General features: G+C 43.5%; 2 protein-coding genes across 7 annotated transcripts in view; one reads left to right on the plus strand and one right to left on the minus strand.

Annotated features, from left to right (window-relative positions):
* Positions 1–4,406: 4,406 nt before the first annotated feature.
* On the plus strand, positions 4,407–7,221 carry LOC128458844 (nucleoside diphosphate kinase A). The gene is made up of 5 exons (XM_053443867.1): positions 4,407–4,468; positions 5,345–5,477; positions 5,881–5,982; positions 6,382–6,494; positions 7,030–7,221. The coding sequence occupies exons 2-5, from the start codon at positions 5,361–5,363 to the stop codon at positions 7,145–7,147; spliced, it is 450 nt and encodes a 149-aa protein (XP_053299842.1). The 5' UTR covers positions 4,407–4,468; positions 5,345–5,360; the 3' UTR covers positions 7,148–7,221.
* Positions 7,222–7,981: 760 nt separating this feature from the next.
* LOC128458830 (MBT domain-containing protein 1) overlaps positions 7,982–15,184 on the minus strand; it is a 10,629-nt gene continuing 3,426 nt past the window's right edge. For 4 of the 6 annotated variants that reach the window (XM_053443844.1, XM_053443845.1, XM_053443843.1 and 1 more), the window contains 10 exons: positions 14,746–14,834; positions 14,403–14,501; positions 14,005–14,140; positions 13,657–13,712; positions 13,450–13,554; positions 13,216–13,363; positions 12,749–13,138; positions 11,890–11,955; positions 11,075–11,263; positions 7,982–10,942 (listed from right to left, as the gene is read on the minus strand). In XM_053443844.1, coding sequence (XP_053299819.1) covers positions 10,848–10,942; positions 11,075–11,263; positions 11,890–11,955; positions 12,749–13,138; positions 13,216–13,363; positions 13,450–13,554; positions 13,657–13,712; positions 14,005–14,140; positions 14,403–14,501; positions 14,746–14,834 — 1,373 coding nt within the window. In that variant the 3' untranslated portion in view covers positions 7,982–10,847. The remainder of the gene's footprint in view (positions 10,943–11,074; positions 11,264–11,889; positions 11,956–12,748; positions 13,139–13,215; positions 13,364–13,449; positions 13,555–13,656; positions 13,713–14,004; positions 14,141–14,402; positions 14,502–14,745; positions 14,835–15,184) is intronic. The other 2 variants (XM_053443847.1, XM_053443846.1) reach the window with 1 other exon arrangement.

A 15,184-nucleotide genomic window follows, 5' to 3' on the forward strand; every position in this document is an offset into this window, starting at 1 on the left:
GTGTGAGAGTGAGAGTGTGTGTGTGTGAGAGAGTGATTGGGAGTGTGTGTGTGTGTGTGCGTGTGTGTGTGTGTGTGAGTGAGTATGAGTGAGTATGTGTGTGTGTGTGTGAGAGAGAGAGTGTGAGTGAGAGTGAGAGTGTGTGTGTGTGAGTGAGTGTCTGTGAGAGTGAGGGTGTGTGTGTGTGTGTGTGTGTGTGTGAGAGAGAGAGTGTGAGTGAGTGTGTGTGTGTGTGTGTGTCTGTGTGTGTGTGTGAGTGAGTGTCTGTGTGTGTGAGAGTGAGAGTGTGTGTGTGTGAGTGAGTGTCTGTGTGTGTGAGAGTGAGAGTGTGTGTGTGTGAGTGAGTGTCTGTGTGTGTGAGAGTGAGAGTGTGTGTGTGTGAGAGAGTGATTGGGAGTGTGTGTGTGTGAGAGAGAGAGAGTGTGAGTGAGTGTGTGTGAGTGAGTGTGTCTGTGTGTGTGTGTCTGTCTGTGTGTGAGTGAGTATGAGTGAGTGTGAGAGTGAGAGAGAGTGTGAGTGAGTGAGTGTGTCTGTGTGTGTGTGTGTGTGTGTCTGTGTGTGAGTGAGTATGAGTGAGTGTGAGAGTGAGAGAGAGTGTGAGTGTGTGTGTTTGAGTGTGACTGTGTGTGTGTTATATAAAAGGGTCATGAACACACTGATATTAAACTGAATAATCATTGTATAATATCTTGTTATAGATTGTTTATAACACTGAGTTCTGCTCTTGACCTTCAGTCGGGTCATCACACGATCTGTAGAAATATCTACGTTTTCCTTATTCCATCATTGGATGCTTCTGAAAATGATTATTAACCAGGGAATGTAGAGGACATGTTCCTGACGTGTTCCTGACGTGTTCCCGACGTGTTCCTGACGTGTTCCCGACGTGTTCTTGACGTGTTCCTGACATGTTCCCGACTTGTTCGTGACGTGTTCCTGACGTGTTCCTGACGTGTTCCCGACGTGTTCCCGACGTGTTCCCGACGTGTTCATGACGTGTTCCTGACGTGTTCCCAACTTGTTCGTGACGTGTTCCTGACGTGTTCCTGACGTGTTCCTGACGTGTTCCCGACGTGTTCCCGACGTGTTCTTGACGTGTTCCTGACGTGTTCCTGACATGTTCCCGACTTGTTCCTGACGTGTTCCTGACGTGTTCCTGACGTGTTCCCGACGTGTTCCCGACGTGTTCTTGACGTGTTCTTGACGTGTTCCTGACATGTTCCCGACTTGATCGTGACGTGTTCCTGACGTGTTCCTGACGTGTTCCTGACGTGTTCCCGACGTGTTCCCGACGTGTTCTTGACGTGTTCCTGACGTGTTCCCGACGTGTTCCCGACGTGTTCTTGACGTGTTCCTGACGTGTTCCTGACATGTTCCCGACTTGATCGTGACGTGTTCCTGACGTGTTCCTGACGTGTTCCTGACGTGTTCCCGACGTGTTCCTGACGTGTTCCTGACGTGTTCCTGACGTGTTCCCGACGTGTTCCCGACGTGTTCTTGACGTGTTCCTGACGTGTTCCTGACATGTTCCCGACTTGTTCCCGACGTGTTCCTGACGTGTTCCTGACATGTTCCTGACTTGTTCCTGACATGTTCCCGACTTGTTCCCGACGTGTTCCTGACGTGTTCCTGACATGTTCCTGACTTGTTCCTGACATGTTCCCGACTTGTTCCTGACGTGTTCCTGACGTGTTCATGACTTGTTCCTGACATGTTCCCGACTTGTTCCCGACGTGTTTGTGACGTGTTGCTGACGTGTTCATGACCTGTTGCTGACGTGTTCCTGACGTGTTCCTGACATGTTCCCAACTTCTTCCCGACGTGTTCCTGACGTGTTCCTGACGTGTTCATGACGTGTTCCTGACGTGTTCCTGACATGTTCCCGACTTGTTCCCGACGTGTTCCTGACGTGGTCATGACGTGTTCCTGACATGTTCCCGACTTGATCCCGACTTCCTCCCGAAGTGTTCCTGACGTGTTCCTGACATGTTCCTGACTTGTTCCCGACTTGTTCCTGACGTGTTCATGACGTGTTCCTGACGTGTTCCTGACGTGTTCCCGACTTGATCCCGACTTCCTCCCGAAGTGTTCCTGACGTGTTCCTGACATGTTCCCGACTTGTTCCCGACTTGTTCCTGACGTGTTCATGACGTGTTCCTGACGTGTTCCTGACATGTTCCCGACTTGTTCCCGACTTGTTCCCGACGTGTTCATGACGTGTTCCTGACGTGTTCCTGACGTGTTCCCGACTTGTTCCTGACGTGTTCCCGACGTGTTCCCGACATCTACGTTTTCCTTATTCCATCATTGGATGCTTCTGAAAATGATTATTAACCAGGGAATGTAGAGGACATGTTCCTGACGTGTTCCCGACGTGTTCCTGACGTGTTCCCGACGTGTTCTTGACATGTTCCTGACATGTTCCCGACTTGTTCCTGACGTGTTCCTGACGTGTTCCCGACGTGTTCACGACGTGTTCCTGACGTGTTCATGACGTGTTCCTGACGTGTTCCCGACGTGTTCCCGACGTGTTCCTGACGTGTTCATGACGTGTTCCTGACGTGTTCCCAACTTCTTCCCGACGTGTTCCCGACGTGTTCCCGACGTGTTCATGACGTGTTCCTGACGTGTTCCCGACGTGTTCACGACGTGTTCCTGACGTGTTCCTGACTTGTTCCTGACTTGTTCCTGACATGTTCATGACGTGTTCACGACGTGTTCCTGACATGTTCCCAACTTCTTCCCGACGTGTTCCCGACGTGTTCATGACGTGTTCCTGACGTGTTGCTGACGTGTTCCTGACTTGTTCCTGACTTGTTCATGACGTGTTCCTGACGTGTTGCTGACGTGTTCCTCGACAGGAGTAGATGATCTTGGACCTTCAGAGTTGCGTAGATGTTTCCTTCACAGATTCCAGGTCACATGTAGAATCTACATGATGAAAGTGACTGGAGATCAGTGTCACAGAAGATGAACTAACTTTGTTCTTTTTGTGTATTTGATGAATACATGAACCCAGGTCTGTTCTGGATGATTAACAGGACCTGACGTTCACACGCTCTCCTTCCTCCGTGGTTAAAGAAGGTTGGAGGTGTGGATCTTCATCTCCAGTGAAATCATCTGAGACCGTTTCTCTGCTGCTGAAACACGGAAACTCATTTAATTAATTCATCAAAATAATGAAATGACAACATCCTGTTTGTGTTGTTTTGTTTATATTTCAGTAAGTTTTGATCATAGTTGAACAGAATGCTGGTGAAGAGGGCGGGGCTTATGGACGATTAATCCCCAGCTGCAGCTCTCTGATTGGATGTTTGTGACAGCAATGCTTTGTGGGAAACGTCATTGTCAAGAAGTAAGAACCTTTTGACCTTTGGACAGTGTGTGACTGACGCTGCAGGTCGGACGACAGCTGCCCCCCCCGCTGACAGACTGAAGCAGCAGCTGAGACTCTGCTGACCGACACACAACATGTGTGTGTCACATGCACACTCACGTGCACGTTTGGGAGAAAGCTCCATCATGTCAACAGCTCCTCAGTTGAAACTTACTGACTGTTAATAAACATTCTCCACCTGCCAAATCAATAAAGTGAAGACAGAACCATGTGGATCGCCCCCTGGTGTCTGGCTGCAGTATGAATCATGGACCTCCTCCATGTCCACAGACGGGACACGGAACAAACGGAGACGTTAAATAAATGTTTGTGAAGAAGTTTCAGTTTGTTCTTATCTCTCTGAGGTTTGATCAAATGTTTCTGATCAGTTTGGTTTTATTTAGTCATTTGATGACATCAAAACATGACTGACAGCTGGCTCCTGATTGGTGGAGAGGGTGTAAATGACATCATCACCACCAGATGGCAGCGTTTGAATCCGAGATGCTTTGGCTTCATTTTTGTTTGATGTGAGTAAATGGAGACGAGTTGTCTTCAACTATAGTTCTGTGTTTGTATGTATTTATATATTTTTTTATTATTATCATTACTATATATTTATACATATTCATCAAACCAAACTGAAGAGTTACATTAAACCTGACTCTTACATTAATTGAATAAAACGACAGGATTACAGTTTTCATTATTCTAGGTTGTTGTACGAGTGAACTCTGACAAACACAAAAGGTTATATTTGTGTTAAAAAATATATAAAGTTATGAAATATAAATTAGGACAGTTTTTAAAGCGAGTGAGAAACATTTCAAAAGACTGAAACTAGATCCAAAAACACACACACCCACCCACACACCCAAACTCAGATACTCACAGACACACACACACACATACTAACACACACACCCACCCACACACCCAAACTCAGATACTCACAGACACACACACACACATACTAACACACACACCCACCCACAGTCAACCCTTTAAATAGAGCTCCACTTCAGTTGCTCGGCCTCGGTTTTCGTATCCCGTCGCCGGCAACACAACTTCTCCTCAACTCCCGGAACCGAGGTAGATATGAACACACACACACACACACACACACACACACACACTGAACTCTGAGTTGTTTCATTAAAGACAGGTTTTGAACATAGTTTAATTTTACTTAAGTGTTTTACATGTTCAGTCTGTGCATGTGTTTTGTTCATGTGTTCCTGCAGTGACATGTTGGACAGCTGCAGACAGACAGCTGTGTGTGTGTGTGTGTGTGTGTGTGTGTGTGTGTGTGTGTGTGTGTGTGTGTGTGTGAGAGAGCTCAGAATTTAAACATGAGAAAGAACTTTCACAGATGAATTTTAGTTGTAATATTCACAATATTCCAAATCGAATTATTCATCAAAATACACCAGAGTAAACCAGTAGAGCTCGACTTGTGGCCGTGCACTGGTCCCTCAGGGCCACCGTACACGCTGCAGATCTGTGGTAAATCGACATGTGACTTGGAATCAGTGACGGAAACGTCCTCGACGTCTCTGAGGGTCGAAGATGATCTGCTCCTCTCAGCTGGACGCCAGCCAGACGCTCTCTGAACACCCACACTCAAACGTGCACCACGTGCACCACGTGCACGCCCAGGCTTTGTCCTGAGTTGCGAGCAGGTGTTGGGTCGGAGTTCATTTCACTCAAGTTCACTTCTTCAGCACAACGACGATATTTAATATTGTCTAGTGAAGAGGGTTTGAAATGTGAAGCTGCAAAATGAGCAGAACAGTCGGGGATTTATTGATTTAAATATATATTATATATAGCAATATTCAGTATTAACTTCCTCTATAATATCAACTTCCTTTTTAGAAATGTAGTTTTATTCTGATACAAAAAGTAACTTGACAACTTCATCTCCTTTGTGTCTGCTTCAGTTTCTCTGTGTTCTCGTGTCTTCAGCCTCTTCAGCAGAAACATGGAACGCACCTTCATCGCCGTGAAGCCCGATGGCGTCCAGAGGGGCCTGTGTGGCGAGATCATCAAGCGCTTCGAGACCAGAGGCTTCAAGCTGGTGGCTGCCAAGTTCATGCAGGTAGCACATCACCACCTGATTTTATATCTTCAACATTTTCATTCAACTTTCCTGGTTTGAAACGCAAGAGAAAAAACTTTGACACATCATCGTCTCTGAGGATCAGATCTGTGTGTGTGTATGTGCCTATGACTGTGTCTGTGAGTGGGAGTGGGAGTGTGAGTGTGTGTGGGGGGGGGGGGGGGGGAGTGACAGGTGTTGAGTTGTTGAATGTTGCAGCTTCAGTGAAGGACTCACACTTGTGTCACAGTGTCATTATTCACAGCTGTGTGTGTGTGTGTGTGTGTGTGTTTGTGGGTTAATAATACACCCGAGGGCGACAGGTTTTATGTGCGAGGGAACAGATCTGATCAAAGGAATCAAAGAGTTGAGATCTTGATGGATTTGAATGTTGTGACTTCAGGCGTCTGAGGATCACATGAAGAATCATTACCTGGACCTGAAGGACACGCCCTTCTACGCTGGACTCTGCAAATACATGTCCTCTGGACCCGTCTTCGCCATGGTAACACACACACACACACACACACACACACACACACACACACACTCTCACACACACACTCTCACACAGATCACAGGACCTGACAGGCGACTCTGTTTCATGTTCACTTTGTTTCTTTTCTGAGGTTTTATGTAAGAAAATGAAAAAACACCATCTCTGAGGCTCCGCCCACACTGACACATTTTAGTTTGAAAGCCTCACTATCAATCTACTTCCTGTTTACATGGTTATGGCCAAGTGATGTAAACAGGAAGCAGATTTGTGTTCACAATGTTTTTATATCATCAAATAACATTTTAATTAATTAATTAGAGACAAAACTCATTGTTGTCATATTTAGCTGATAAACGGACCAATGAGCTTCCACCGTGACACAACAGGTGTGTTGATGTGTCTCAGGTGTGGGAGGGGCAGAACATCGTGAAGCTGGCCAGGATGATGCTGGGAGAGACCAACCCAGCTGACTCCAAACCAGGAAGCATCAGAGGAGACCTGTGCATCAACATCGGCAGGTGAGTGGCACACACACACACACAGACACACACACACACAGACACACACACACACACACACAGACACACACACACACAGACACACACACACACAGACACACACACACACACACACACACACAGACACACACACACACACACACACACACACACACACACACAGACATACACACACACACACACACACACACACACACACACACACACACACAGACACACACACACAGACACACACACACACACACACACACACAGTATTGATATAACATAACACATAACACAAATAAAGTTGAATTGAATTTGTGTTATAAAGTTAATAATTCTAAATAATGACGGAAGTCGAAGCTTCAAACTTTGTGAGTTTGGATTTTCTTCAATAAATATGATATTAAATCAATATTTTATCTTTCATCCATATTTGAACCTATATGTAAATGTTTACGTCTAGTATTTGATTTTATTTATAATTGTGAGTTAATAAAACTCATTAAATCATTTCTTTAATATTCTATGTATTGAATGGTTGTTTCCTCAGGAACATCGTGCACGGCAGCGACACGGTGGACAACGCCAAGACGGAGATCGGCCTGTGGTTCAAGGCCGAGGAGTTCGTGGCCTACACGCCCTGCGCCCAGGCCTTCCTGTACGAGTAACCGGCCAATCAGCAACAAGGAAATCAACTGGACCCGCCCCCTCACAGGCGCCCCCTGCAGTTCATCCTCTGACTTGGTTTCTTTGTGGCACTTTAATAAAGTCTCATGATAACAATAAAACTGGTCTGTCGTATAAGGGTATGAAATTATATATAACTTCATAAAATATGGCAAATCATGACTTACACTTTATACTCTGAAGTATACACTATAAAAGACACTATACTATACTTACACTTTATCACTAGATCTTCAGAAAACTATATATACACTTTAATAATATTTATTATTTCACATATCAAACTTTTTGACTGACTATACAAGTATGAAGGTGACAAACTATACAATTACATTTTTATAGCATATTTTAATAAAACAGATATTATAAAACAATGTTGGTGTTAATATATATATATAAAATAACACTACTTTGTATAGAAAAACGGACAATTTTGAGGAATTATTACACAGTGGAATTTTTAGGAAATATATACTGTATACTTAACATTATTTGAACAGTTTATATGACTTACTATACTGAAACATTTACTTAACTTATTTATAACATGGCTAAATATTCTCTGAGAAACTGAAGACATTTGTTTTTACTTATTGTTCCACATATTTCAGTAGTTTGTCTCATCGGAGTAGAAACAGCACAACTGTTCATCCTAATACACAGTTCCTCTGATACATATTTGTATATAAATTTATATATTGTTTATATGAACAATATAAACACAAACAGATCTATAAAAGGTATAAAAAAAGATAAATAATGAACTATTATTTAACAAAGAAAATGATTCAGAGTTCAACAAAATGACAAATAACTTAAAGTTCAATATTTTCTTTTTATTTCATAGAAAATGTCTCAAGTTATTTATTTTACATCTACAATCATGCTGCCAAACAAATCTCACAATGTTTAAAAAAAGCTTCAGGAAAGATAACATCAGTTCATAACCACATTAATACCATATAGATTGAATTCTCTATATTCTTTGTAACATGTGTGTGTTGCGCTCAGTAAACGTCTTGAACACGTGAACAACACGGATGTTAACATGTTTCCATTAACCTCTGCATGCCGTAAAAAGTTGTGTCGGTTTTCTTTTGACTCATTTCTACAGATTTATCTGTTAATGCAGGAAAACACAGAACAAAAAGGATTTAAAATCCGTTCTCGGACAGAAGCAGCCGAAGGTTCACGTGGTTTCTTCAGCTCGAGGCCTGATCACCACCAAACTGTTTAAAAAGCTTCAGTCAACAGTTTCACTCAGATCTTCATTTTGTCTGGTTCGTCCTCGACAATCGATCAATCACATTAAAACTCACAAACATTTTATAAACTCGTTAAATCCTGCGGCCTTCACACGAAACATCGGAAACTTCCTCGCTACTTTGCTCTTTATAGAAAATCTATTGCAAACAGCAGGAACAACGACTTCACCAGAGTCACAGACGATTCGTCAAAATCATTACAAACGTTATCAAACATGTGATTTCATCTATATTTAGCACCATAATACAAAAAATACACTTATTATAGACGCTGTAGAAACTCACTACAACACAGACGACACTTTAAAAAACTGCTGATCCTTTAAAGAGATTTTCTTAGTGCTGCACATTGATCAGATCAGATTAAATCAGATTAGATTAAATCAGATCAGATTAAATCAGATTAGATTAAATCAGATTAGATTAAATCAGATCAGATTAAATCAGATTAGATCTGTTTAGATCAGATAAGATCAGAATTGTGATACACACGCACATTTCCATGTGAAAAACTATGCATAAAAACTAAAGAAAATAAAAACAGAAGACATTAGTGTCATAATATAAGAGGAACAAATATTTAATATCTAATATATTTGAAATTATCAGTCAGAATTTTCTCTTATATTGTCATATTTATATAATTAAGTTAGTCTGCATAATGCTCTATATATTTTCACTTTCTCTTTTATATTTGTGTCAGAAATAGGCGTCCATATCTTCCAACAAGATGAAAAAGTTAATTATGGATCATTGCTTATTATTTATGTTTTACATAATTCATTTGATTTAATTGATCATAGTGAGTTTCAGCTCCGAGCGTCAGCAACAGAAGAATCTGATGAAACATTTGTTTTATTTTATTCTTTTCTTTTGTGAATCTACAGCTCGATGACATTATGAACAAAATCCTATTGGTTCCATTCATAACTTATTAAACTTCTTTTTAGATTCAGTTAGAATGTGGAAACCTTTTCATACAATTCTCTTTTAATCAAATGTACAAATGCAAACCATGTTCTAAAAATTATCTCCATTATATAGTTTTTTTTGCCAAATCATGAAAAATAACAAATGTTTTTGAAATACGAAAAGCTAGTGATCAAAGATATTATTTCAACTTTTTGAAATAATATGAACCTTTTTCTTTAGACAACATAAAAACACTGGTGTCGCCCTCTGCTGGTCACTGAGAGGTGGTGCGGAGCAGAATATTTTCTCTTCTCACGGCTGCAGATTAAATCGAATGAGGAACTAAATTAATGAATTAACAAATTTTTGTTTGAGCATTAAAAAGCCTGGGTATATATATTTTAAATAATAAATATATAAATAAAATCAAGTTATGTAACTTTGTCACTGTCACAGTCTGATGATGCAGAGATTTTTTAATTTCGATCATTTGGTGAAATAACTTTAATTTAATTTAATTCAACACAAAAAGTTGATTCTATCGGAACATTTTGTGTTACCTCATAAATGGTAAAATGTTAGTGTTAACGTTTCATTTAAGTTGGACACAAATTCTGAGTGAGAATTTTTTTGAATAATTATCGGTATTTTCCTGACTTAAATAAAAAATGATTCTAATATCATATTTTGCAGTTTAAGTATAAAACATCTATCACACGATTCTCACACACACGCACTCACACATACAGACACACACACATTAAATGAAGTTATACAGCTACATGTTCTATTATTAAAGTTTTAACTTTCAAACACTAAAACACGAACAAATAAAGATCTTAGATATTATAAATCATTGTAGAAAAGTTTTACCATCTTGTTGTATTTTCTTACTTCATTTCTTTTCTCAGAGGAACAAACGACGTCACGTTCTCTTCTTCTCGGTTTTTCTTTCCAGTTAAACTGCGACGAGTCTTTTTTTCCTTCACTTGAAACGATTTGTTCTTGATTAAAATCTAAAAGAGTGAGAGTGAGATTTACTCTTTAATCTCTGTAATCTCGGACCCTAGGTCCTTTCATTCCCATCCTGTTAGCATGCTAGCGAGCTAGTTAGCATGCTAGCGAGCTAGTTAGCTTGGTGGTGTCTGATTAAAGATACATGTCGGATTAGTGTTGATTTGGTTTGTTGTAACTCAAGTGTGAGAATCAGAGTCTGTCAATAAACATGACGGCTCCAAAAGTGAAGCCAAATCGTCTCCATCGCCCCCTGGTGTCTGGCTGCAGTATAAATCATGATCCCCTCCTCCTCCATGTAAGCAGATGGGACATGGGACAAACTAAAAAAGTTATGTACAGTGCATCATGAGGATTTAATGTCTTTCTTTGTGTCTGTGAACTGCTAGTTTCACATCTGAAGACGCACATGTGCACAATCCAACACAATCGACTGTAGAGTGGATGTGAGAGGATGAACTCTGACCTCCTCCACTGAGGATGAGGAGGCCTACGACTGGTCCTGGTTGATGAAGAAATCTCCAGAGGATCCATTGGTCTCAGCTTCAGTCGTCTCGGGACAAAACTCGTCTTTAACGTGTGAACCTGAAGCGACAAAGACAAATTGAGTCCCGTCAGAAAACGTCCAATCACACGTCCTCAAACGGACACATGTTCAAATCCAAATGGTTCAGTAGCAGGGCGTCGGCGTTAAAGAGAAATAATACACGTGTATACCTGCCCCCCCCTCTGTGTGGGGGCTGCTCTCTGGACCTGCAGACAGGGGCTGAGCTGCGGAGACAGGAATGGGGGGTGATGGGTAATCTGGCGGCGTCTCATCCTCGTCTCCTGAGAGACTCCTGGGGACGCCCGTTACCACGGCACCAGACAGACTGACGGGTCGCTTGGCGACGGGCAGCTTCCTCTCTGAGAGACGGGGGGGGGGGGGTTACAACTGGACATGAGCCTTTTTCTTAAATTAATATTCATAATAATCATCTCATCATAATCAACAAATATATCTATAAATGACATGTTGTTTAATCTGAAGATTTTCTGCTACTGCAAATCTCTAAAATACTTTGACTCTTTATATCTTCTATCAAAAACATAAACAACCAAAAACCAACTTAACTAATTAGTCTGCCAAATATTTCCACAATCAATTGATCAGAACATCGCACTGATTCACATCATGCACATACAATTATTCAGTTCATAATAAAGTAATGGAATATGATGAAGAATTACTTAACGTATCTTATTTCAATTGAATAATCGATGAATTGTTTAGTTTCAGACGACAGAACCATGTGATATCTAAAAGATCATTCAACACAGATCTTCTATGATGTACCTGAACACTAAAGCTGATTTACAATGTATTCATTTATGTAAAATACGTCAATAAACAATATTATAAAAGTCAGATTCTGAGCTCAGAGCAAATTAAAAACATGGTTTATGTTTATTAACCAAACAGTGAGATGTAATCAAGTGGGCAGATGAGACGTCCTGAGACGTGAAGACGTCCTCTGGACGGACACACTCACTCTTCTTCTGTCCCTTGTACTGTTGGGATTTCTTCCTCTGTTTGGAGGACCGTGATTCTCTGGAGCCTGAAACACACAGATGGGCTGAGGCTAGCTGGTTAGCATGCTAACGTCAGAAGAGGCCAGGATAGAAACAGAAAGAGACAGAAGTCTGATGAGTGAGCCAGCCGCTGCTGATGCTAACGTTAGCTATATAGTGCTAACTTACACATAGATCAGGTTCTTTGTAAAGTTTGTTTCTGATGGATTCAAAACAATAATGTGATTTTATAAGAAGCGCACTGAAACCTGTTAGCTTAGCATAAAATCATGTGTGTCTGTATAGGTTTGTGTGTCTGTGTGAGTGTGAGTGTGAGTGTCTGTGTGAGTGTGTGTGAGTGTCTGTGTGTCTGTGTGAGTGTGTGTGTGTGTGAGTGTGACTGTCTGTGTGTGTGAGTGTGTGTGTCTGTTTGAGTGTGTGTGTGTGTGAGTGTGAGTGTGTGTGTCTGTTTGAGTGTGTGTGTGTGTCTGTGTGAGTGTGTGTGTGTGTGAGTGTGACTGTCTGTGTGTGTGAGTGTGTGTCTGTTTGAGTGTGTGTGTGTGTGTGTGTGTGTGTGAGTGTCTGTGTGAGTGTGTCTGAGTGTCTGTCTTTGTGAGTGTGTGTGTGTGTGTGTGTGTGTGAGTGTCTTTGTGTGTGAGTGTGTGTGATGTCTGTGTGAGTGTGTGTGAGTACGAGTGTCTGTGTGTGTGTCTGTGTGAGTGTCTGTGTGTGTGAGTGTGTGTGTCTGTGTGAGAGTGTGTGTTAGTGTCTGTGTGTGTGAGTGTGTGTGTCTGTGTGAGTGTGTGTGTCTGTGTGTGTGTGTGTGTGTGTGAGTGTCACCTGCGTTAGCAGCAGGCGGCTGCAGCTGGTATCCAGTCAGCTGACACCAGCCCACCGGGTACAGGTCAGGTGACTCACAGTCCACCCACTGGTCGTACTGGTCCTCCCAGCCGTCGAAGTGGATCCGCAGCAGCCGGTGGACGATGCGGGTCACGGTGGCGACGCACACGAGCCGGGGCTCCATGAGGTCCACGGCCTCCAGCTTCATCCCGGGGTGGAAGCCGTGGTCGGGGACGTCCTGATGGAGGAAAGATGGAGGAGCTGAGAACAGGTTCATGGTTAAAGAACATGAGGCGTCAGGACTCACCCTGTTGAAGAGCTGGACCGGAGCAGCCACAGATTTACTTTCCCTCAGATACTCGAACCATCTGAACGGGAGGCTGCAGTAACCTGAGAGCAGACACACAACACCACGTCACGCACCTGTCCACAGTTCAACTCCTCCTCTGTAGGGGGCGCTGCTGTACCTCTGGGGGGAGTCAGCTCGATGCTGTTGATCTCACAGAAGCCGGAGGGGAAGATGGAGGGAGAGGTGCAGTGATAACAGAACCAGTCGGAACCGTCTGCCGCCTCCGACCCGTCGATGCCGATCATCAGGTGCCCGTCAGCCAGGACCTGCAGGAGGAGGAGGTTCACACCGGTCACAAGAGGAACAGAGGGAGCAGCTCGCTGACGGTGGAGGAGCCGAGCGGGTTCCTCACCTTCCTCACTGTGGCCACGCAGATGGCCGACAGGTTCAGAGGGTCGATGGCCTCCAGCTTCATCCCGTCCTCGAACCACGAGCCGCTCTGATCCACCTCCTTCACCTGAACACACACCAGACATTCATTCTGGACTGCCTCGTGAGCGCCCCCTACATGTGGGTGGAGGTTCCCCCTGTTGTAGAAACATCGTCTCGTCTCTCTCACCTTGGCGAACAGCTTCCCCGGAGCGTCCACCCGACTGTCCAGCCTCTTCGTCACATCTGGAAACAAACACACAGAAGCTGAAATGTGCTCAGTGACCTGCAGGGGGCCGGACGTCCAGCTGCATCTGTGAGACTCAATTAAATCACTACGATGAAACGTTTACTTCAGATGTGGACACACTGGAAATATAGAACAAAACAAACAGAAATACATGAAGCTGATCAGTCAGAAGATCTGTGAGGGTTTCCAGCTCCATGGAACCGGTTCATCTGAGGGATGAGATTCATGTTTCACATCAACACTCGATCAAATGACTCCGGTGGCCCGATCCCCGATCAGCTGACTCACCGGACCGCTTGAAGCGATGTCCGATGGATCGAGACCAGCCGATGCTGTGGATCAGAGGACTGTTCATGTGACACCAGAAGTCGTCCGTCCCATCGTCACACTCCTCGTAGACGAGACGCAGGCGCCCGCCGATCACCTGCGACCGAAACACCAGGATTACACCGTCACTCAAACTCCTCTGGACAGAGCGAAAAACATCTCAGGACTCGTTCACACCTGGTTTGGTTCAGAGCTTCAGACTCTTCAGTTCAGTCTGAACCTGAACATCAGGTGTGAAAGGTTCCTCAGAGCAGAAGAGGAGTTCTGGGTCTGGATCCGACTGAACCAGGTTCTGTTGGTTTGCAGTGAAAACCACAGAAAACAGACTGAAAAGAAACCGCCTCAGGTGCGAGTCCCACCTGTTCCACCAGAGCGACCCGAGTCCGACACAGGTGAGTCTTATCCACCACCTCCAGCCTCATCTGCTTCTTGAAGGGAAACTGCAAACTGTCCTGCACCTGAGACACCGAGACACCGAGACACCGAGACACGAGCGTTTAGCAAAACCAGACGTTCCACACGGGCGTCCTTCAGGCTGATGGATTCTATCACATGAGAATCGAGTCAAATTGTTTCTGGAATCTGGTGAATTGCCTCTTTCAACATCTTGTGTGTGTCTGTGTCAGTGTGTGTGTGTCTGTGTAAGTGTGTGTGTGTCTGTGTCAGTGTGTGTGTGTCTGTGTGTGTCTGTGAGTGTGTGACCTTGGAGCAGAAGTCCGGCGGCAGGGTCTTGGATCCCGTCAGTCTCTTGATGAGGAAGCTCTTCCAGTTGTTGAACCGGTGCACGAGGGCTGAGGAACAGACAGAAGCAGTCAGCTGATCATAAGCCCCGCCCCCTCCTCGTCACCAGAAGCTTCTCTCGGTCACTGTTGGTGTTTCCTTCACCTTCGTCCACTCATCAAGTTTAACGTGGAGGATTTGACTTTTTCTTCAAAAGCGACCTATGAGTTTTTTTCATTTGTTTCCGTCAGTTTGTTAAAACGTTTTTGTGAATGTAAACGTTCTTTAAAGTTAAAAATCTCAATTTCATTGGTTGAGGGAGCTCCAAGTCTGACACGCCCCCTAAAGAATCCAGGGCTGCGTTCGGCTGTTCAAACGTTAAAATGTTTCTTTAGATGAAAACAGTGTTGTGTTGTAACTA

The sequence above is a fragment of the Pleuronectes platessa genome, chromosome 16, assembly GCF_947347685.1.
Source record: "Pleuronectes platessa chromosome 16, fPlePla1.1, whole genome shotgun sequence".
In the NCBI taxonomy this organism is placed as follows: domain Eukaryota; kingdom Metazoa; phylum Chordata; class Actinopteri; order Pleuronectiformes; family Pleuronectidae; genus Pleuronectes; species Pleuronectes platessa.